Raw genomic sequence first — 21,979 nt, 5'->3', positions numbered from 1 at the left:
AATCCTTCATTCTAATTTCATTCGCTGTGTTGTTAATTGTGGGATCCACCCCCACTGTTATTTTCTATAAAATTACACATTGATACGTGTAAAGTTTTCCTCCTTTTGTATATATACTTGAGTATGTTTGCTTTTTCTATTTTTGCAGTAGTTATGGCAGCAAACTTTGCATTATTTATCTAGCAAACGTTACACGTTGGAAAAATGAAATTAGTGACTAAAGATAAGTTGTGGTACCCTCTAGTGGTTGCTTGTTAAATTGCCAGTAAATATTCATGTAATCTTTTTTAAACTATATTAAATAACATTGTAAGGGATTTTTTGGGTGAACTCAAACGATGTCAGTCATGTGTTAAAAAAAAAAGCCTTCTATAACTTGGCCCTTACTACAATTTCTATAATATCTTATGGTTGAGGAAACATTTGTACAACTTAAAATTACATTTCTATGATAAAGTAAAGTAACTTAAAGATCCTTTGATGGTATCATTGATTAGAGATTTTTTATGCATTTAATAATATCAACAATAGCTTTTCCTTACACTTACATAGTACTTTTCAGGACATTCCACTCAAAGACCTTTACAGGTAATGGGGACTCCACTACACCACCACTAATGTGCAGCATCCACCTGGATGTTGCAACAGCAGCCAGGGTGTGCCAGTATGCTCACAACGGATCAACTGTCAGTGGGGAGGAGATCAGAGTGATGAAGCCAATTCATAGATGGGGATTATTAGGAGGCCATGACTGGTAAAGGCCAGGGGAATATTTGGCCAGGACACCAGGGTATCACCTCTACTCTTTTCGAGAAACACCCTGGTATTTTAAATGACAATGGAGAATCAGGACCTTGGTTCTATGTGACACTACCCCCTTTTATAGAGTGTAGTGTCCCCAGCAATATATTGGGGCATAAGGACCCACAGAGACCCCAGGGACAGCGCCCCCTACTGGTCCCACTAGCATCTCTTTCAGTAGCAACCTACTGTAGTAACCTTAGCTTTCCCAGGAGGTCTCCCATCCAGGTACTGGTCAGGCTCACACATGCTTAGTTTCAGTGGGTTGCCAGTTGTGCTTAGTAGTATGATAAAGCTTTTGGCTGATCACCCTTTTGTTGTTCATCTTTGTAAAAACACTGAAGATTTGAAGTCATTTCCTGTTAAAATTACGGAATAAAAGTATAATTTAGCTATAGAACCTCTGAGATACCAGTCCAGTATCTACCTTTTTCATTTAGCTGTGCATAGCTATAAATGTCTACAGTGCAATTTAATAATGTCGTCTGTATTATAACCCTGAGTTCTTCAATGAGAACATCAACTGAAAATGGCTTTTCCGCAATTCTTCGTTGTCGGAGGAATCCTTTTACCTGTACATTTGTAACGTCCTGTCTGGGGATTCCAGGCAGCTCAGCAGAAAGTGAAGAGCCTGGAGGAAAATGTGGAGTCGGAAAGAGCAGCCCACTTGGAGTCCAAATTCAACTCGGAAATCATACAGGTAGAAATACTGTCATGAAGTACACAAAGTGACTTTTTATGTTTCTTGATCTTTCTTTCAGATGTGGTGTAAGGTTTTTTTTATCCCCTCTTGTCAAATCATCTCCCTTTTGCTCCGACCAAGTGGTTGGTTTGTTTCACCTCCTCCAAGAAGGGATCTAGTCTGACAAACTGGATAGAATTCTGGACATAGGTAGATTTCCCATAATACCGTAACAAACGAGCTCATACATTTTTAACACGCATATAGAAGGCCTCAGTTAGTGGTCCTGGATGAAAATTGCTTCTGACCTTCTATGTTACGGATGTGCTCAGGGATATACCTGGTACATGTGAAGCAGCGACAAAATAGGGAGAGGAAGCTGCTGGGTTGGCCTACAAGTATATTGAAAATGAGTGGTCAAGACTCAAGATATCAAAATATTAAACTTATTTAAGAGTGGTAAAACATTTTTATAACATTAGCAATGCTGGTTTAGGTCTCATTATAGTCCAACAAGTGCACTGTAAAGTGCTCAGAGCCTATAGCTTAAAATATAAAAAAGTGACAAAGTTTTGCAATTCTTCAAGAATATGGTATTATAAGAGAAAGTTCATTTATATAATACATTTTGTTCCTTCAGATCTTGATGTACAGTAGCTTTTTGGTGTATTTAGTTGATTAAGAGCAAGTAACAAATTTAAAAGAATCAACTTAGTCATCACTGTGAGTGGTTACACATCCAGATATTTTTGTAGATAATAAAAGGAGGAATCAATCCCTGTAACATAATTAACAAAACATAATTCTTTATTAATATCTCAGACCTAATACTGAAGGTGGGGAAAAAAACATTAAAAATTAATTTCAACATCCTGCCTGGAAGATTTCTGCTAATGGCTTGGTCCTTAGAAAACAATGTCTAGATTACATTTTGGTAGAACTGTGATAGTATAGTCCAATGTCCAATCTAATGTTTCTGTTTTTCTTCACTAGCTTAAGTTTTCAATATACAGTCACTAGATTTATAAATCTAATCAGGCACTTAAAATGCAGTGTTAATGCTGTCTTCTAATACATAATTGCTATCATCTAATAATGCACGAAGCATCACACTAAGAGTTAATTGCATTATAGCTAGATAGACATTGGATTTTACAGAATTACTCTTATATTGTAGAAATGCAGTGTATTTTTCTTTGACAGTAAAACTTCAACAAGAAAAAAGTTAACATGGAAGATACAAAGTGTATACCTTTTTCCAGTATTGTAATTTCACAGTACTCTATACACAGCTTTTCATGGGTTCTGTTGATTGTAATGAAGGTGACATTAGTGCCCATTTCAGAAATGCACGTTTTGGTGAATTGCAGTTAAGAATCCGGGATCTTGAAGCGGCTCTACAGGTTGAGAAGAGCAGTCAGTCGGAGGCCTTGTCCAGCCTGGAGCTAATGAAGCAACAGTTCAGAGAGGTGGAGAAGGCATATGAACGGGAGAAAGCCAAGGCCAAGGAATCGCTGGACAAACTCCTACAGTAAGACACTTGCCTCCAGCTCCTTGTCTTTGTTTTCTATAGCATATACCGCTTCTGTTATAAATACCCTCTAGATGTTTTTATTTCTTAATATGCTTGAATTTGCTGTAGTTTTGAGTTTGCATGTGCAGTGAAAAAGTTTACAAACACAACACAAATGTTCTGTTCAGCTTATCTGGTATGCATTGCTAACAGATTACCTGTTTGAGTCTGATGTGAGATGTTGCTATATTAAATATTGCACTGACAATGGTGTACCAGAAAAGAAAATTTGGACATTTCCCAATCAGGAACCGTGGTTCAACAACGATGTTCACATTACAATAAAAGATGGTGCCGCTGTGTTCAAATTGGGGGACAAAGAGATTTACAGGGAATCATGGTATGCATTAGAGAAAGCCATAAAACGCGTTAAATGGAGCTACGGAGTGTGGCTTGAAACACAATATGCTGACCCAGGAGGCTGTGGCAGGGATTACAGTCAATCACAGGCTACAAGGGCTGCTGCCAGAAGATCAACATGAACAACACATCCCTGCCTGATGAGCTGAACCGCTTCTATGCCTGCTTTGATGGTCTGAACACGGACACTGCTGAGAAGACCCCAAGTGTACAGGGTGAGTTTGTTCTGAAACTCTCTGAGCAGGATGTGCAGAAAACTCTGAGTAGGGTGAAAATCCGTAAGGCTGCAGGGCCTGATGGGATACCACCCCGCGTCCTTAGGATATGTGCAGCCCAGCTGACCACAGTGCTTACGGACATCTTTAACTCCTCCCTGTCACAGGCCATTGTCCCCACCTGCTTCAAAAAAACCACCATTATTCCACTCCCCAAAAAGGCAGCATTAACATCTGTGGTGATGAAATGCCTAGAGAAGCTAGTGTTGTCACACATCAACTCCTCCATCACAGAGTCCCTGGACCCCTTGCAGTTCGCCTACCAGAACAACAGATCAGTGGATGATGCTGTCTAGCTCTACATATAGCCTCGGAACACCTGGACACTAAGGACTCATATGTGAGAATGCTGTTTGTGGCCTACAGTTCAGCATTCAATTCAATCATACCCAGCCTACTGGTGACAAAGCTCAGGGGACTAGGACTGTACAACTGCAACTGGCTGCTGGACTTCTTAATCGAAAGACCACAGGTGGTGCAGATAGATAATAAAACATCACCATTGCTCTCCCTGACCACTGGCACCCCACAAGGCTTCTGTCTGTCCAAGGTGGTACTCCCTATTCACTCACGACTGCACAGCAAGACACAGCAACAACTGCATCATTAAATTTGCAGATGACACCACTATAATAGGACTGATCAGCGATGATGACGAATCCACTTACAAGGAATAAGTCGTAAAGCTTCTGAGGTGGTGTCATAGCAATAACCTGGACTTGAACGTGAGTAATACAAACAAAAAAAATAGTGGACTTTCGGAGACAAAGGCCACACACTAACAGCCCACTCAGTATTGATGGAATGGAAGTGGAAACAGTCACCAGCTTTAGGTTTTTGTGAATTCACATTTCTAATGACCTAACCTGGACTGTGAGCACAGACATTATCTTGAAGAAGGCTTAGCAGCGACTCTATTTCCTAAGGTGCCTCAAGCGATGGGGGGTGCCAGTACCTGTGTTGGTGAACGTCTACTGCTGCACCATCAAGAGCGTCCTCACCAATGGCAACACCTCTTCTCTCGAGAGAAAGGCACTGCAGAGAACGGTGAATGTGGCCCAGAAGATCATTTGCTGTGGTCTCAAAGAGATCAAACAGGTCTATGAGGACCGCTGCCGTGGAAGATTCCTGTCCATCACAGAGGACAGTCGCCACCCCGGAAATTAGCTCTTCACCCCACTGCCCTCAGGCAAGAGGTACAAGAGCATGTGGACACTTGCCACCAGATTCTTCAATAGCTTCTACCCAAAAGCAGTGCGATTGGCGAACACATTTGGCCATACCCCTTGGATCACACTTATACCATCTACCTCATTATAATTTTATTTAGTGCACATCTGCCGTCATTGTTTACATTTGATCCGTTTACTTGTATATTGTCTACTGTTTGTTTGTATATTGTCTTGATGCACTGTCTTCACTTTGTTTTACACTTTTTTTTATCAAGAGACTCTCTGTTATTAAGAATTCCATTGTACCAGTACATGTACCGGTCACATACGGCAATAAAGTTCAAGTTCAAGTTGCGATATACCCATAAGACGTATTTGATCGTGTGCCCCTTTTGTGTAATCCTTGTTACTCCAGATTATATAAAGACATACTTGTGATAACACAAGCATAATAAGAAATGAGAATTCTGTGCTTGTCATTTTGTATTTTGAGGTGTAGTTTTCATGCAGAAAAGGCTATAACTGCAGGCTCCGTGATAAATGGAGAACTCGTTCTGAAAATGGTCATGTCTTGAGCTTTGTACTCATCAAAGACGCACTCATCTTTTCATGCACTGTGATTAAACTTCAGCAGTGTTACTGGCACCCAAGACTGAACTAGATAAAGAGAATCCCATGTAATGGAGGGACCACCTGACAGACTTGGCAAGGGGTGACGTTTTGTAATTGAATTCCAATTCTGTCTCATTTGGCGACTGGCTGGGCGACATGGAGAAAACATGTGAGGGGAAAATTTACGGATTGGTATGTTTTTGCCAGTGGTAGTTCTAGTATGTAGTATCATGTTAATTTCGGTGCACTTTCGGTGCTTAATGCGTCTGTTCAGACAACAAAACCATTGTCAGTGTAATCTCTTAATCATGTAGCACAATAATGCTTTGCTCCACACTGCAAGGGTGACTCATACCTTGGTGTTTTAAACTGGAATCAAGATCATTCATGAATATGCTGCATCTCCAAATGTGAACACATCAAGCGCCATGGAATGAGTCGGGCAGACAGTTGCTTAGTTGATATTCTTATTTTCAACAGGTTTGAGAAAGAGTACTTGTCTACAAAGTCCCAGCTGAATGAAGACCTTGAGGTGAAGAAAAAAGTGATCACAGACTTGTCAGAGAAAGTCCAGCAACATGAGAAACTGTTGGCGGATTCTCAAGATGAGGTTGAGAAGGTTCGTATGTCTTCTGTCTGTTGCTTTTTCATGGAGATGCACGTGTGGGAGTAGCACAAACGTTTTACAGCCTTTCGCTAGATTCCTCCCACCATTTTATTTAAAATATAAAGAGAAACACATCAGAGGTATCTGCAGTTGATGCTTCTTGTTATTTTATTGAATTAAGTATGTTCTCAGCAAGCCCCTCACTGAATGCCAGAATATTGTGTTGTTAGTGGAGCCAGGTGTTCATAGTCTAGTGTTTAAGGTGTTTATGAATTTGGACATACAGTACACCACATATGGTATGTCTGGCAACAATATCTTTTTATTCAACTGCAAACCATGTGGTGGTCAGAATCGTGCTACCTGTTTTTTTTCTTCTAATACTTGCTCTTCTAAAACATGTCTTAAGGGCAGATGCAGTTGACCGTTTCAGAGATAGTTGTCATGTCTTTGTGAGGTCTTTTTGTATTCTAGTAATTCTTTTTGTATTCTAGTAATTGTTCTAGTAACTACTTTACACAACAACACAGGACCTCAGATAACAAACATAACAAAAAGTTGTGTCAGTACTACAACTATAGTAGATAGAATCATAATATTGTAAAACAACATTTGCTATTAATGTACAAAGAACTTTTAAATCAAAGTTATCATTTAACTCTGCTGCAACATTAAAACCACATTGCTGATCTTCTTGGACATAACAGTATAGCGTTTCAGCAACAGTACGTTTTATACTCCAGGGCCTCTAGCATTTTAAAATAGCATTCATCTAACTACATATCAGTAAAAAAAAGAATCTACTGATGAAAACGTTAAGAAAATGAAAAGCTAATTTAAAATGAATACGGTCAAAAAAGCATACCGGTATATTCTATTGACAGTCATCATCTGGTGAAGACTCAATGGCATGCTCAAACTCCTAAAAACTGTTTTTTTAACAGGTGTGATCAACAAAGTGAAATACACTAGAGCAACCATTCGAAATTAATATTAAATACATTGTAATATATTACATGACTTTATGTTCTCATAAAGCCTATTAGGATTTGGAACAATCACAAAACAGTGAAACTCTTCAATGTTCTCCTGTGCTCTTCCACTTACAGTCTGTCCATTTTCCCACCTGCAGTGATCCAGGAGCAGTTACTCCTCCACTAGTGGCAAAGAGGTTCTCGGTCTCTCAAATGTCTCTCAACATTTTTTTTCAATAGTTCTATACAATGAATTGCAGTAGGATATCTCTAATGAAACAGAAACGTACAAATTCAAACATGATTAAAAATAGACTTTGTGAAAGTTAGTATGTGTAAACTGAGGGTTACTACATTATTATTGTTGCCCTTAGCATGTTTAAAAGTTTACTTTTAGCTGAGCTCTTGTTGAATTCACTGAAATCTTTCCAGTAATTTTTTTTTTGTTCTCATCTCTTGAAATAATTTTCATCTTATTTTTGAAACAAAAAAAAGAAGACAAAACATACATCCTTTTGGACTTGACCTTATTAACCTGAATTTCACAACACGAAAATCGAGCTAAGGTTAACTAAAAAAAAAACTCTAGCATTAAATCCCTTAGTTATACAAGTTTGAGAAATAATTAAACAACTTGTATCGGTGTGTAACAACTGTAACAACACTTGTGCACTTTGTTTTAGTGAAACAGGACAGTTCTTGTGCTGCTCTTTTCATCTGTTTTTAAAACAAATAGCACAGCACTTCCTCTTAATTTAGAAATATCAGTTAATGAAAATATCAAGTATATTTTTAATTTATGAACAAGAGTTGGTCTTGCAGTTATTTGTAATTATAGAGGTCTGATGTTAAAGACGTTAAATGCAGAAATAAAATATATAAATATGAATCTTAGTTCTTGTATGAGCGATTAAAAACTTCTCCCACCCTCATCCTTTTTTTCCAGTTCTCTCTCTTTTACACAAGGCACAGACATGCATATAATTGTTCCTAATATGTGTCTAATGACTGATTTTATTTTACATAGGTTAAATTTGTGCTAGTTTTTCCTTTTCCCCACAGTGCATTTAGCCTTTTTTGTTCTGGGAAACAGTGACATCTGATGGATTATTTTAAAACATCACTTCAGCATTTAAAACACCGCACTTTATCAAATGTACCAGGGCCTGTCTGGACTATTCAGTTTCTTTTCATGCACTGTGATTAAACTTCAGCAGTGTTACTGGCACCCAAGGCTGAACTAGATAAAGAGAATCCCATGTAATGGAGGGACCACCTGACAGACTTGGCAAGTGGTGACGTTTTGTAATTAAATTCCAATTCTGTCTCATTTGGCGACTGGCTGGGCGACATGGAGAAAACATGTGAGGGGAAAATTTAGGGATTGGTTTGTTTTTGCCAGTGGTAGTTCTAGTATGTAGTATCATATTAATTTTGGTGCACTTTCGGTGCTAAATGCATCTGTTCAGACAACAAAACCATGGTCAGTGTAATCTCTTAATCATGTCGGGCAGACACAGTTGCTTAGTTGATATTCTTTATATCAACTTTATCAAATGTACCAGAGCCAGTCTGGACTACATTTGTTTCTTGTTCATTCAATTAATGTTTAAGATTAAAAACAGGTCTTCACATTTATTATTTAAGACTTTCAAACTAGAACCCTTTTCTCACCTCTGCCTTTTTTGTGTGCCATTTGTGCCATTCTTGTTCCCTTTCTGCTATTGTAGTCACATACCAAAATATTGACAATCTACATTTCAAATTATTCAATTCTATAACTTGTGTTTGTCAGTGTAACATTAATAAAACATTGCTAAAGTGTGTATAATTAATGAAAATATTTAATTTATAGATACCCATGAAGTCACATAAACACATACAGGATTGTATTTGTATCCTGCTTCTTCAACTGTTTTTTGCCAAGATGAGAAAAAATTGGAAAAAGCTTACAAAATATATATTTGTGGAACAAATGCTGTATAAGTATTAAGCAGAATAAAAAAATTAAGAAATTTTAACAATGTCCAACTAGTATGGAAAATTAAATCCAACTTTAATATAGTAAAAGTTGCTTGTTGAGTTGAGTGAAAATTTCTGTTGAATTAACATGCCATGTGTCCACAGGCTCTAATTTTCCCTGTGAACTACTGGAATTAGCACTCTAAAGTGGAGTCTTAAAACACTAGCAATTTCAATTTAAGCAGACCTGTAATATAAATAGATAAATATAAATTAAATGGAGCACCAGATTTCTCCTTATGATGTCAATACCTTATGCCTGTAAACTTTCATCTTAGTATTAACCGTAATCATGTCCTGTACCTCATACATGCATATACTGTATGTTTATACATATGTTCTTGGTCAGAACATAACTCTATCATGTTTAGATGTGTACAGATACTTTTACGGCCTGGAAAAGTCCTGGAAATGATAGTATCTGACATTATTATCTCATGTCCTCCATGTTGCAATACCATTTAAGATTGCCGTTTAATGTATGTACAAATGTATCTACATGTAGGAGGTTAATAGCTAGGAGATAGAAACATGCACTGGAAGGGCAGAAAAATAAATCAGGAAGGACTTGGAGGGAAGAAAATCCTGCCAAATACAAACCTATACATCTGACCTTTCCATCCCAGGATTCTGCTGAAGTCTCAGCAGGGAGGCTGACAAGTTCTTGGAAGAGCACTACACAGTACATTGTTCTCTGTGCTGAAACAGACAGGGCAGGAGTCTTGTGCAGAATAATAACACACAGCAAAAGCATCAGGGGAAATGAGCTCTTTGTTGTGGTGAGGTACCAGTTTGGAATTGGCATCAAGCCCCTAAGAAGAGTCTTTGAGAAAGCTGTATAAGTTGGACTTTATTGATGAGAGTCGGTTGACCTGGCAAATCCATTGAAGAATTTATTTTTCTCATTCTGACATCCCTACGTTTAGTGCCAAACCTTTTATTGGTGGGAGACAGGAAAACACGCGGGCCAGAACCGGATCCACAAATCCTGTGGTTTTCTGACAGTTTGATTTGATGAGAGATGCCTGGTGCAAGATAAAACAAGCCTTACTGTATCTTTATGAATTGGAAAATTTAAGTAAATGCATTTAGTCACATACACTACATGGCATCATTTTTTTGAAAATCTGATTTACTGTTTAGCACGTTTTGAACTAACAACTATGAAAGCAAATGCTTTTGCTTTTTTCTGAAAAACAAAACAGCCCTGCTTAACATATAACATAAAAACTAAAATTGGAATAAAGTTCAAATTCAGAGCTATGTTGTATTTTTGAATTTGCTAAGTTGCCAACTTGTCTACTTTATCTACCATGAATAACAAAAATGACATGCGTTCTGAGGTTAAATAAAGTCTGATTTATCAATAAAAACTGCTGTTGAGCTGTTTTCCTCAACACTTCAGTCATTTACGGAACTAGAGCTTGGGAACTACATGCCTAGGCCAAGTTAGTTTTGAAAGTTTTCAATGATGAAATGTAAAAAATAATGCTATATAGTCGCAGAGTGCTTATAATAGGCTACGTTTGACTTCTCAGGCATTGCATTATGGGACTCCTTACCTTAAGACGTGTAGATATATCACTGTTTCCATGTTGTTTTCAATAGAAAGGGGCATCTGAAATGTTTGGAAATGAACTGCATCAGTCTGAGTATTTGTCAAGGCTTTTACTTTCAGGATTGTGAGTTCAGCTCAAATGTTGCCTCCCTTTACTGGAATATTGTATTTTTTTACGTGGTTCAGGCATCTTAATACACAGGACAAACTACTTTAAAGTATATTGCTAAATACAGGTACTCTTGAGAAATCATTAAGAACACATTAGATGTACAGTTTGTATAAAGAATTAATCCTCACAGGAAAGCTTTTGGTGCTATAAAATTTGATTTAGAAAAGTAATAAATGTGACCAATAAATCTGCTAATTTTATAAATAAATATCACTTCTGGTATGTACAGTACTAGGTTACTCGAACTACCTTTTCTAAATGTGATTTTTTTCAGACGAGATTTTCCTCTCCGACACATTCAAGTCAGTTTGTATTTAACCAGCAGCCATATCACCCTGCAACTCACAACTGGCAACCCACTGAAGCTAAGCAGGTGTGAGCCTGGTCAGTACCTGGATGGGAGACCTCCTGGGAAAAACTAAGGTTGCTGCTGGAAGAGGTGTTAGTGGGGCCAGCAGGGGGCGCTCACCCTGAGGTCCATGTGGGTCCTAATGCCCCAGTATAGTGACGGGGACACTATACTGTAAACAGGCGCCGTCCTTCGGATGAGACGTAAAACAGAGGTCCTGAAAAGAGTAGGGGTGTAACCCCGGCGTCCTGGCCAAATTTCCCCATTGGCCTTTACCAATCATGGCCTCCTAATAATCCCCATCTATGAATTGGCTACATTTCTCTGCTCTCAACTGATAGCTGATGTGTGGTGAGCGTTCTGGCGCACTATGGCTGGATGCTGCACATTGGTGGAGGGGAGTCCCCATTACCTGTAAAGCGCTTTGAGTGGAGTGTCCAGAAAAGCGCTATATAAGTGTAAGCAATTATTATTATTATTATTATTATTATTATTACATGGGCGGAATTTCTTTTTTAAATATGATTTCACTAAGAATCTCAAAGAACATCTATAAACAGCCTTTATGGTTTCAAGAATTATGGCAGCATATGTATTATAAATACGTTTACTTTTCAGATACATTTAAAATATATATTTAATATATTGTTTTCTGTGTTTCTTTAGTACAAGAGTGTGTATTTAATCCAAAAACTGGTTAATTACAGAAGACTACAGAAGTCATTAATGATCTTCTAATAGCTTCTGGTTCTCTTTCTATCCTCATTCTTCTTGATCTCAGTGCTGCTTTTGACACTTTTTGACACATATTAACCACGATATCTTACTTTTTCCTCTTGAGACTGTGTTTAGAGTTTATGACACTGCTCTCAAATGGTTCAAGTCTTACCTCACTGTTCGTTGTCACTTTATCTCTCTTGGCAGATATAAATTGGACTCGTTAAGTCTGGTGTTCCTCAGGGCTCAGTACTGGGCCCCTTACTTTTCAGCATCTACATGTTTCCACTTGGTCAGCTTTTAAGATCACATGGCCTCAACTATCATTTCTATGCTGACAATACTCAAATCTACATCCATACCAAACTGAAAACTGATGTGGCTGTCTCTATTTTATCTAGTTATCTATCTATCTCCGACATAAAAGCATGGATGACTCAAACTTTCCTCCATCTTAACTATGACAAGACTGAAGTCATGCTTATTGGCACCCCCCATCAACTTTGTAAAACTAATGCTGTAACCCTATCTGTGAATGGTACTGTACTTGAGCTTCAGTCTAAATTGAAAAACATGAGGGTGATATTTGATTCAGGCTTGACATTTGACCCACATGTGCTGCATATTGTCAAAACATCTTTCTTTCATCTCAGAAATATCGCTAGACTACGTCCTGTGTTATCACTAACTGTGGCTGAAAAGCTGATCAACACATTTGTCTTCTCTTGAATCGACTCCTGTAATGTTCTACTTGCTGGGGTTTCTAAATCCACATTGAACAAACCAATATGTCCAAAATTTGGTAGCCAGCATCTTGACCAGATTAGGTGCAAGTGATTACATTACTCCTATCCTGGAGTCATTGCACTGGCTTCCTGTGAAGTTTCATGTCGACTTCAAAAGCCTCATGCTAACCTATAAGGCTCTGCATGGATTGGCACCTCAGTTCGCAACCTTCGCTCTTCTAATTGTGGTCTCCTATCTGTCCCCCAAGCCAGTCTACACTCTTTGGGTGCCGTAGCCTTCTCCTGTTATGCCCCGAAGCTCTGGAATTCTCTCCCCAAGGATGTCAGAGTCACCTTCTATAAACCCTTTCAAATCCAGACTCAAAACCTTCTTCTTTAGAAGAGCCTTTACTTAACTGGTTCTGTTCTTTACCCCTCTGCTCCTACTGTATTTAGTACCACCATCTACTGTCTCCTCTAACTGTGTATTGTCATCATGCATTTCTTCTGCATTTTTTTATTGTTGTTGTCATTCTGTAAAGTGCTTTAAGAAAGCAACCTTTAAAGGCGCTATATAAAATGTATTTATTATTATTAAGACTTCCATACATTAAACATTTTTTGGATGACAAAATATACAGTGCAGGCAAGTCTTCTGTACATTCTTGCAAGTAATTACAAGAGACATTATCTGTATTTTAATGTAACAGAATAAGTTCTGTTATTGCCTATGTATGATGGATCATTTTCAGTACATTAAAATCAGATACTGTTAGTACCCTTGAATTTAAACTGTCACTATTTGAATGGTGACAGCATTATTTTTTATCATAAAGGACTATAGCTAGAGTCTCCAAACCTGGCATTGGAGAAACCTCTGTGCAGAGGGTTTTAAAAGTTACCTTTGAATCATCAATTTCTAAAAAGCTGAAACAATTTTACTACTGTATGAACATTGAAATGGATATTGTGTTCAATCGAATAAATTGGAGATCAGAAAATCAGAATATTATTCTGCCCTAAAGGAACAATATTCCCCTCATTGAAGCATCCATCTATCAATTTTCTAATTCCTTCATCCGCATTAAGGTTGCGGGAGATCCAGAGATCTTGGCAAGCAACAGGTCTAAGGCTGGGTGCGCCCTGGTCGGGATGCCAGTCCATCGCAGTCACAAACAAACAAAGATACGCACTCACTCACACCGGGGTCAGTTTTCCCAGAAGCCAATTAACCTACCAGTATGTCTTTACACTTTGAGAGGAAACTAGAATACCCAGAGGAAACCCACATAAACATGGGGAGAACATAAAAAGTTCATGCAAATTGCACCCCAGGTCTGGAATTGAACCCATGACCCCAGTTCTGCTTAATTTGTCAAGCATTGCTCAAAGAAATTATGATAATCTTCAAGAAACAGGTGATTTGGGGTAACTTATAAGAAAAACTGGATTGGTACCTTTAGCAACAGTGTTGGAGACATATGTATAACATTATTTCAATAAGAAGATTATTCAAAGAGGAAGACTACATTTGTTTTTTGGCCTTTCTGTAGTTGTAGGCATTACTTTGCACATCATATACACACAGTTGAAGACATCTGCAGATTCACAGGAATTAAAGTTAGATGTATGTCACTAGGGCATGGTAACAGAAGTTAAAATGAAAGGTATTGTTGATTAGCACAATTTATAAACATTTAAAGTTAATTATTGACTGACATTGCTTCAGATATAGCGTTTTGATACTTAAATGTACAGTTGTACTTCTGGGTGAGAGGTGTGTTTTGCTCAGTCTGCCTTTCAACTCCATTACAGTAGGTACAGTTTTATCCTGCTGATGTTTGCACTGCATATAGACCTTGTCAAAAAATTTTATTGTCTATTAAATGGGTATCAAAAAACTTCCTTTTTATACATAAATGTATAAACTTTTGTTGACTGTAGTTTATTTCTAAAAGAATGGTGGTAACTTCATGCTCCTAAAGGTATTTCCATTTGAAGTAGTGGTTGTCAGCTCTTGATGTCTCGTGAAGGGCACCTTACTAGAGTTCAGTGAGTGATGGTGTCCTTCAAAGGTTTGTATGCTCGTGTATCGGGGGTGGAGGATTGGAGGAGGGGTAGTTGTGCCTGGAATGAAGACCCCGTCGATTGGCATCTTTCCTCTCTTCCAGTTGGCAATCCTTCAGCTTGCTAGGGCTGTGGGGTTCAATTGGGAAGATGAAGTAAGCACCAGCCAGGGCTACAGCTTGATTTACGGCATTTATTTTTGGCATCTGGTAATCACATTTGCCCCCAAGTTTTTTTTTCTCGTTTTTTTTCTCCCCAAAGTTCTATTTGTGATGTGTAAATGTCTTTTCTCACCTAAAACTCAACAGATAACAGGCAAGTATTATTGTTATTCTTTGTCCTTCAAATATACAGTATGTCCCGGTTTCACATTTTCAGTAGCTTATGGCATTTAAAGCAGGTTCTACAGTAGTTCAATATGGTTTTGATAATGCAAGATAGAAAACAAGATAGGCTAATGTTTTTTGTAACATTAATATCCTTCAATGGCATTTTTAGACATAACTCTGTTAATGAATTGATATTATTTAATCTATTCTTGGATAAATGATTTGGAAATGTTTTTAAAATATTTGTATTGCGCCCTAGATGGATTTGTTAACCTAAAGGTGGAAAAGTACAGTTGCTAGTTGCAGTCAAAATACGGATCTGGATCCAGACATAATTGGATTGAATCTGTATTGTCACTAGTTGACTATGGATTGAGATTCTCCAATTGATGGTGTACAGTTGGCTGTTTACCATAGAGGCTTGCTTCAAGGAAGTTATTTTACATAGAAGGATGAGTGGCAGAGGTGTGGGTGGATAGGTTTATGGGACAAAAAGTGTAATCCAGAGAGGCTAAGAAGTCTAGTATTACATTTTTTCTTCTCTGTAAGCTATGTTACCATTTAACAGCAGGAAGCTTGGGAGCAGCAGGTTCCACATCCAGCCGGTTCATGTGGCTTGACACAGAGCATGTGTGAGCTTTATAGGGGAACTGCAACACTATTTTTATATTTTGGGATTAGAAAGAATCAGCATTAATGAGTGCATTTCAAACCACAGTTACTGTAAATTCAAATTTAACCTCCAATTTAATTTACAAAATAGACAAAATTTACAGTGCAGAGCAGGCTCTCAACTTCAAGACGGTTTTACCAAAAAATGGAACTTACTTTGCAGGCAGATCACGTTGGAAAATTTCTGCGGTGAAATGTCTGCTGCACAAGCCGTACTTATTCGCTCGTACATTGCATTACATTAGTCATCACGGTAACTAGTGACCACGAAGGGCTGTGTCATGTCACAACTCTCACTCCTGCCCATGATGAGACCTGGTTTTGCGACAACACGTTTATGGTTTTTGTACTTTAAAATACTGTATGTGCAATTTTTCTATACCGTCAGTGAATTTATTTTGTTACTGAGATTTAATAACCTGGTCTGAGAAATTGGGACTGCATTTCCCCTTTAAATGGGAAATTTTAAGTGGCAAAAGTCACATCACAATTATTCAGCTGCAAATAATGTGGAGTAAAAGTGTAGCTTTACAAGTTTTTGAGACAGGTATGTACACTGCTCAGCCCTCCCATGCTAGTATAAGGCTTGTAGTTATGTGTTGAGTTTTTTGGTAACCACATTATTGGTCCCAAATTCAAGATCTGAAGAGTATTTTTTTAAATATTGAAGATAGTTTTTCAGGCTTTAAAAAAATATGCTCTACATCTGTTACTGAGTCAGGAAACTTACTCTGCTGAATTACCAGTATTATCAGAGCCTCCTAGGGGTGTGTGAAAGTGGTTTTGAAATTGATATTTGGAATAAATTCTCTTTACTATGCCACATGACCATAAGCCTGGGAGAGATTTCTATTCTTAAGAACTACAACAATAAATATTTCAATGTGCTGAAATGATCAAGTAATGACTAAGTTACTGAAATGATTAAGTAATGTCATATGACATTCATTCTATTTCAAGCCTATTTTGTCATGTATCATTTGTAAGAGTTTACTTAAAATCTTAGGTTTTGTTTTTCAGTGAACCTATGTTCATATGTGCTAAAAGTAATGTGACAATTGGACAGAATAAATTATTAAATATTGAACACATTTTCAATCAAGGTGGGTAATGTGCAGCATCTGGTGTAGCTATAGTCATATTTAGTGCCACTGTAAAACCACAGAACATTTTTGCTAAATTCATAGCAATTACATTGTAGGTAGTGTCATTTAGATAGTATCTGAACCTTTTTTAATTTAACCACAAAGCAAAGATTATTACCTTAAATAGTATAAAATTTTTACAAAAATGCAAACAAATAGAATTCTTACAAGTCAAAATCTTGACCAATTAAAATAAACAAAATCTCGGCTTTAACTTCTTTATTTTTTTTATTTAAACTGAACAGCATAATCATTTTACTTGTTTTTACATTCGTGGTTCAAAAATATGTCCATGTGCTGAAACAGCAGTTTAACATCAGCAGTGTTGGAGACAATCTAGTCCCGATTGTCAAGTTTTATGAAGTTGGAAGAGCATGACTCCACAAATCTCAATGACTGATGGATATTTTTACTTGCTGTAAAACGTTTTGCTGTCCAGCTTTTCAAGCAGGATTTTAGCGCAAGCAAGCTTCTGTGAGATCAAAGTTTATATAGTTTTGCTTCTGCATTTTCAATAGTATTTCAAAACAAGGAGCAAAGTACCAAAGTCTTTTAGAGCTGCCGGTGAAATGTTAGATGCAGTTTCAGCCTTTCTCTTTCGTTGATGACCTGAATTTGGATACTGAGCACAAAAGCATTTTCAGTAGTGACCTGATATTTACAGTAATTAAAGATACGTCTAACCATTCAAAAATAACCCCACGTGATTTTTAGGGCTTCTAGTTAAAATGCGTTTGCATAAATTTGCACACAAGGCTACATTGGCTGATTTAAAAAAAAATAATGACAAAGTAAAATTTGTGTGTGATCTGTCGCATCAGGTTAGAATTATCCTTTGTTACGATTTGGTGAGGACCAGATGAAGGCCACATCTTGATATGACCCATAGGGTCATAATGGGGTGTGCTTTCTTTTCACTGTATAGATGACATAGAACAAAGTGTGACTAGACAGTCAGATTTGCTCACAAGACAAATCTCGCGGTAATAGCTAACAGCCTATGTGATTGGCAAAGAGTCTGTAATTAACTCCAAAACAGTTATCCTGAAATTGTAGAACACACTTGTCAGATCACGCATGGTGTACAACTTGTAGTTTTGGCCTGTTCTTTACAAATGCGGTTCAGAATCATTGGAGAAACGTCAGAAAATAGCATAGATTGCTTCTAGGGCTTAGCTTCAAATTGGTAGGACTGAAAAAAAAAACATTTGGGAAGAGACTTCATTTATGTTTTCAGAATTTTAAAGGGAATTGGTAGGATTGATCCCAAGAGTGATTTCACTAATTGTGAAGTACACGGGGATATACTGTACTGGGAAACTTGTTTAGAATTCTGTTACACACTAATTTTAGATAGCAGGTTTTTACAGACGTTTCAATGCACGAGGACAATGAATGATTGTGTCTGTTCTCCACCTCCTCGATTTTACATTTTTCAGTAAATGAAGCTTATGTTGAGTTAATGCTAGCAGTACCACCATTGAAATTATCCTAAGCCAGAGAATACATAAATGTTGTCCTTGTGTCAATCGTGTGACTAATAACATCTATCCTGAAAAACTGAGGACAAAATCAGCAAATGGTGCAATAATTATACTTCATAAGTTAGTAATTAAAAAAAGTGATACAGCAAAGGAGATATTGTTTAATATTGGGGACATAAGATACAAAAACTGTACAAATTGAGCTGCGTTTATTAACAGACTACGGATTATGTATAAGGCGTCCAAATGCTGTAAAAGTGATGTTGATTAATTGATGACTCCGCTTTAAAAAAATGGTAAAAATCACCAATAGACTGTTCCTTTTGAGAACAGGGACGACCCCCCAAAAAATTCCCATTTGCAACCGTTCACCTTTCTCTTGTTTTTTATTAAGGCAAAGAATCGGCAGGCCTTTTTGGAAGAGGCGTACGAGAGCTGCATGCGGGAGCTGGAGCAGCTATTGCACCACTGCAGTGTGTCAGGCCTGCGGACGGCAGGTGAGTGTTTGAAGGCAGGGGATGACAGATGCTTCTGTCAGGGTTCCAAGAGTCGCCGCTTTGTGGGAATAGTGCAGATGCCTTGGCTATCCACCCATGCCCTCCCCCGGCTCTCGACAGGCTATGATTTGATGACAAGACAGGAGCAGTCCTCGCAGCGGTGGAGTGACCAAACTGGCTTGGAGAGGGTGATGGAGTGGGGCCCTGCTGTTGTCAGCCCCCAGTTTGATTTATAAATGCCAGGGTCAGTGTGGTAGGACAGGGAAAGGGCTCTCTTGCTGGGCTGTAAATCCAGCTGAGACCGGGGTCCGTACAGTCTGCCTGCAAGGGGAGCAGATGTTTTACTTGGAGTGAGCCAAATTTTGACGCAACCTTCAGCAACTTGGAGGTCAGGTATTCAATAAGGGTTGTGCAGGACATTTCTGAAGCAACGGCTTCAACTTTGATGCAACAACATATTAATTATGTGACTAGACCTAAGGTTGAGGTTTTCAGTGAAACATCCCATCCTACTGATGTGTGTTTCTGTATGGTGCTGAGAGGAGACAGGGAAGAGGTAGCCTAAATAAAGGTGCCATTAAATCCAAACAATTTACAGCATGTTCATTCCAAACACAGGAGAGAATTTAATTTTGATTTTTTAATATAGCCAGTATGTAAAGCATTTAGTATTGTTTTGTATGTCTACATCACTATGTCACATTACATTGAGAAACAAACTTTATATAAGTCTTTCTAATTATTATTGTTCTACTTATTTTTAACTCCTACTTTTTTCAGGTGTTAATTTACTAATCCTATTTATGTCTCCAGAGGGTATTTCAGACTGTACTTGCTTCTGCAGTATAGTTGCAAATCATTGTGTGAAAATTGATAAATTAGCTTCCTTTTCAAACTAACTATAACCAGCTGCAGCACAGCAGGCCGGGATGACAGAAAGAAAACTTTTGTTTGGAAGCTGGATAAGGACTTGTATAAAATATGAAATCCAGCAACTATTTTTGACATTTTCTGCTGCACTTGATAATCCTTTTCTGTGTAAATAAAAGAAAATGAATTTTGAATAAAGCTAAGAGTAGAAACTCAAATAACCACAAAGAAATAATACTTGTTACTGCAAAGGTGGTTATAATCAATGTACGTTTCCATAAAATTTAAGCCTTTTGTTTTAGTATAACAGATCACTGGAGTAAACAAAAAGAGCTTTCAGATTGTTTCTACCAGTTACTGGACTCTATCTGTATGTTCTGATTTTTGCTTCATCTAAGTTCTTTTTTGTGGAATAATTCATTTAAGTGTTCTAGTTGAGGCACATTTTAAAATGTAAATATTAAGAGATTTGTAATCATTTCAACCCTTTAATATGAACTGCAATTAATTCAACAAATAAATGCATGAAAATGAAAATTCAATTTGGCGTCCAGCTCAATGTTGCAAAAACCTTGTAGTAGTTAATTTCACTCCAAATGTAGTTATTTGTAGTTTTGGTTTTGTATGTTGTAAAGGTGAATGTTTTGCATTATTGCTATTTACCACAACTTGTTTGTGTTGTGACCCTCTTTAAAGATGTTAATGGAAACAGAATGCATGAAGGCAACAATCTAGTATTTCCTCATTTCAGAAACTCATCAGTGATACTTGCACTTCAATTGAGAACTGAATCCAGTCATTTTTAGTCTAAAATGGCTTTGTTTATTCCTTATTAAGAAGCATATATAGTTAATAATGCTATCTTCACAACCTTAATATATTGCACAAGAAACCAAAATCTTTTTACTTTTAAAAGTAAGTTGACTGCATTGTAGAAGGAAGTTATCATTCACATGTCAGAAGTATACCTGAAGGATTTTAAAAATTAAAAGCCTTTTTAGTATATTCATTTTATATTGTTAACCATTTTATTTGCATACAAATAGGTAAAAGATAAATGTTTATTATCTTATAAAAGTATGTTATGTGTTAGTTTATTTTATCTACATATATGACACATCTTGATTTATGTTTAAGCAATAATATTGAGTTGTTCATTATTGGCATTTACTTTTTTTTTGCTTTCACTTGAGTCTCCAGTTAAAATGTTCTTACTTGCCACACACCTGTAACACTGGGGTGTGTTAGAGTGCTTTGCAGTAGAAATAAATTATGTAGAAGGTATTCTTAAGTAAAGTTTCAGAATTTCTCTTCATTAATTAGAAATCGTAATACAATAGGTATTATTACATTTTATCCTTGAAATCTTCTTTGAAACACCAATTTATATTTCTCCTGGATTATTTAAAGTTCTTTGGTTTTGTGTTTTTTTACATTAACCTGTTTTTAACAAATAACTTCCCAATATAGTCTAGATCATTTCTGTATAATTTGAGTCTTATCTGGAAAGTGTGCGGGAGAAAAAAATACATCTGATTAAGGTGTTACCATTTAATTGCCCCTTTCACCTGACAAAATTTCAGTTTGTATGGTACAGTATTTGTTTTTGTCCATTTAATGAAAAAAAAGCCAAGTGATATCATTGGAAAATATGGAAATATGCGAGTTCTTTTGCTGCTGGTAGAAATCTCTGCTTTTGAAAAGTGGTGTAAGTGGTTTAACGACCATTGGTTATAATGGTCTGTTCAAAATCTGATATTTTAATAGAATTATATTTTCTTTCATCATGGTAATCAACCCATTTAGTAAGAAAATAATGTGCCCCTCACCTGGAACTTCATGAGCAAATGTAGCAAGCTTTTTTTAACCTTTTTTCAACCTTTGCATTGATTTGTGAAAAGGAAGACAAGTGGATTATGAACTGAGCAAGCCTGAAGACCCAGCTTAATGTCTTTTCCTGTGTTTCGCAAACAGGATTGACTATATGGGAAAACAAAATCTGGGGTTTATAGTTGGAGTAAAGAATAAAGGAACTTGAAAGTAGAGGTTGGATGGGAAGCAGGGAAAAAAGACTCTTCGTTTAGGAGCAGGAAATTTCGAGAGCAGCCAAGAAATTTTATTAAGTAAGCTTCTGAGTTGCAACAACGTCAGGGATTGAGACATTAAACCTTAATGGGGGAGTATGATCAAAGAGCTCTTGGATTTCAACTTCGAAAGTGGTATTAGAAGAAACAGAAGTGGGTTTTAAAGGATAAATTCGAATGAAAATGTAAAATCGTCATGTTAGCTTTATAAAGGAGCTAGAATAAAAGGTGA

The 21,979-nt window shown here is 37.2% G+C and overlaps 1 protein-coding gene across 1 annotated transcript in view; it reads left to right on the top strand.

Annotated features, from left to right (window-relative positions):
* ccdc171 (coiled-coil domain containing 171) overlaps nt 1-21,979 on the top strand; it is a 157,308-nt gene that overhangs the window by 11,550 nt on the left and 123,779 nt on the right. Inside the window, exons 7-10 of the mRNA XM_088627030.1 lie at nt 1,409-1,501; nt 2,854-3,014; nt 5,956-6,094; nt 18,691-18,793. Coding sequence (XP_088483156.1) covers nt 1,409-1,501; nt 2,854-3,014; nt 5,956-6,094; nt 18,691-18,793 — 496 coding nt within the window. The remainder of the gene's footprint in view (nt 1-1,408; nt 1,502-2,853; nt 3,015-5,955; nt 6,095-18,690; nt 18,794-21,979) is intronic.

This window comes from Lepisosteus platostomus, chromosome 1, assembly GCF_059453375.1.
Source record: "Lepisosteus platostomus isolate fLepPlt1 chromosome 1, fLepPlt1.hap1, whole genome shotgun sequence".
NCBI lineage: Eukaryota > Metazoa > Chordata > Actinopteri > Semionotiformes > Lepisosteidae > Lepisosteus > Lepisosteus platostomus.
The sequence above is the reverse complement of the archived record's forward strand: the minus strand, read 5'-3'. Positions and strand labels throughout refer to the sequence as shown.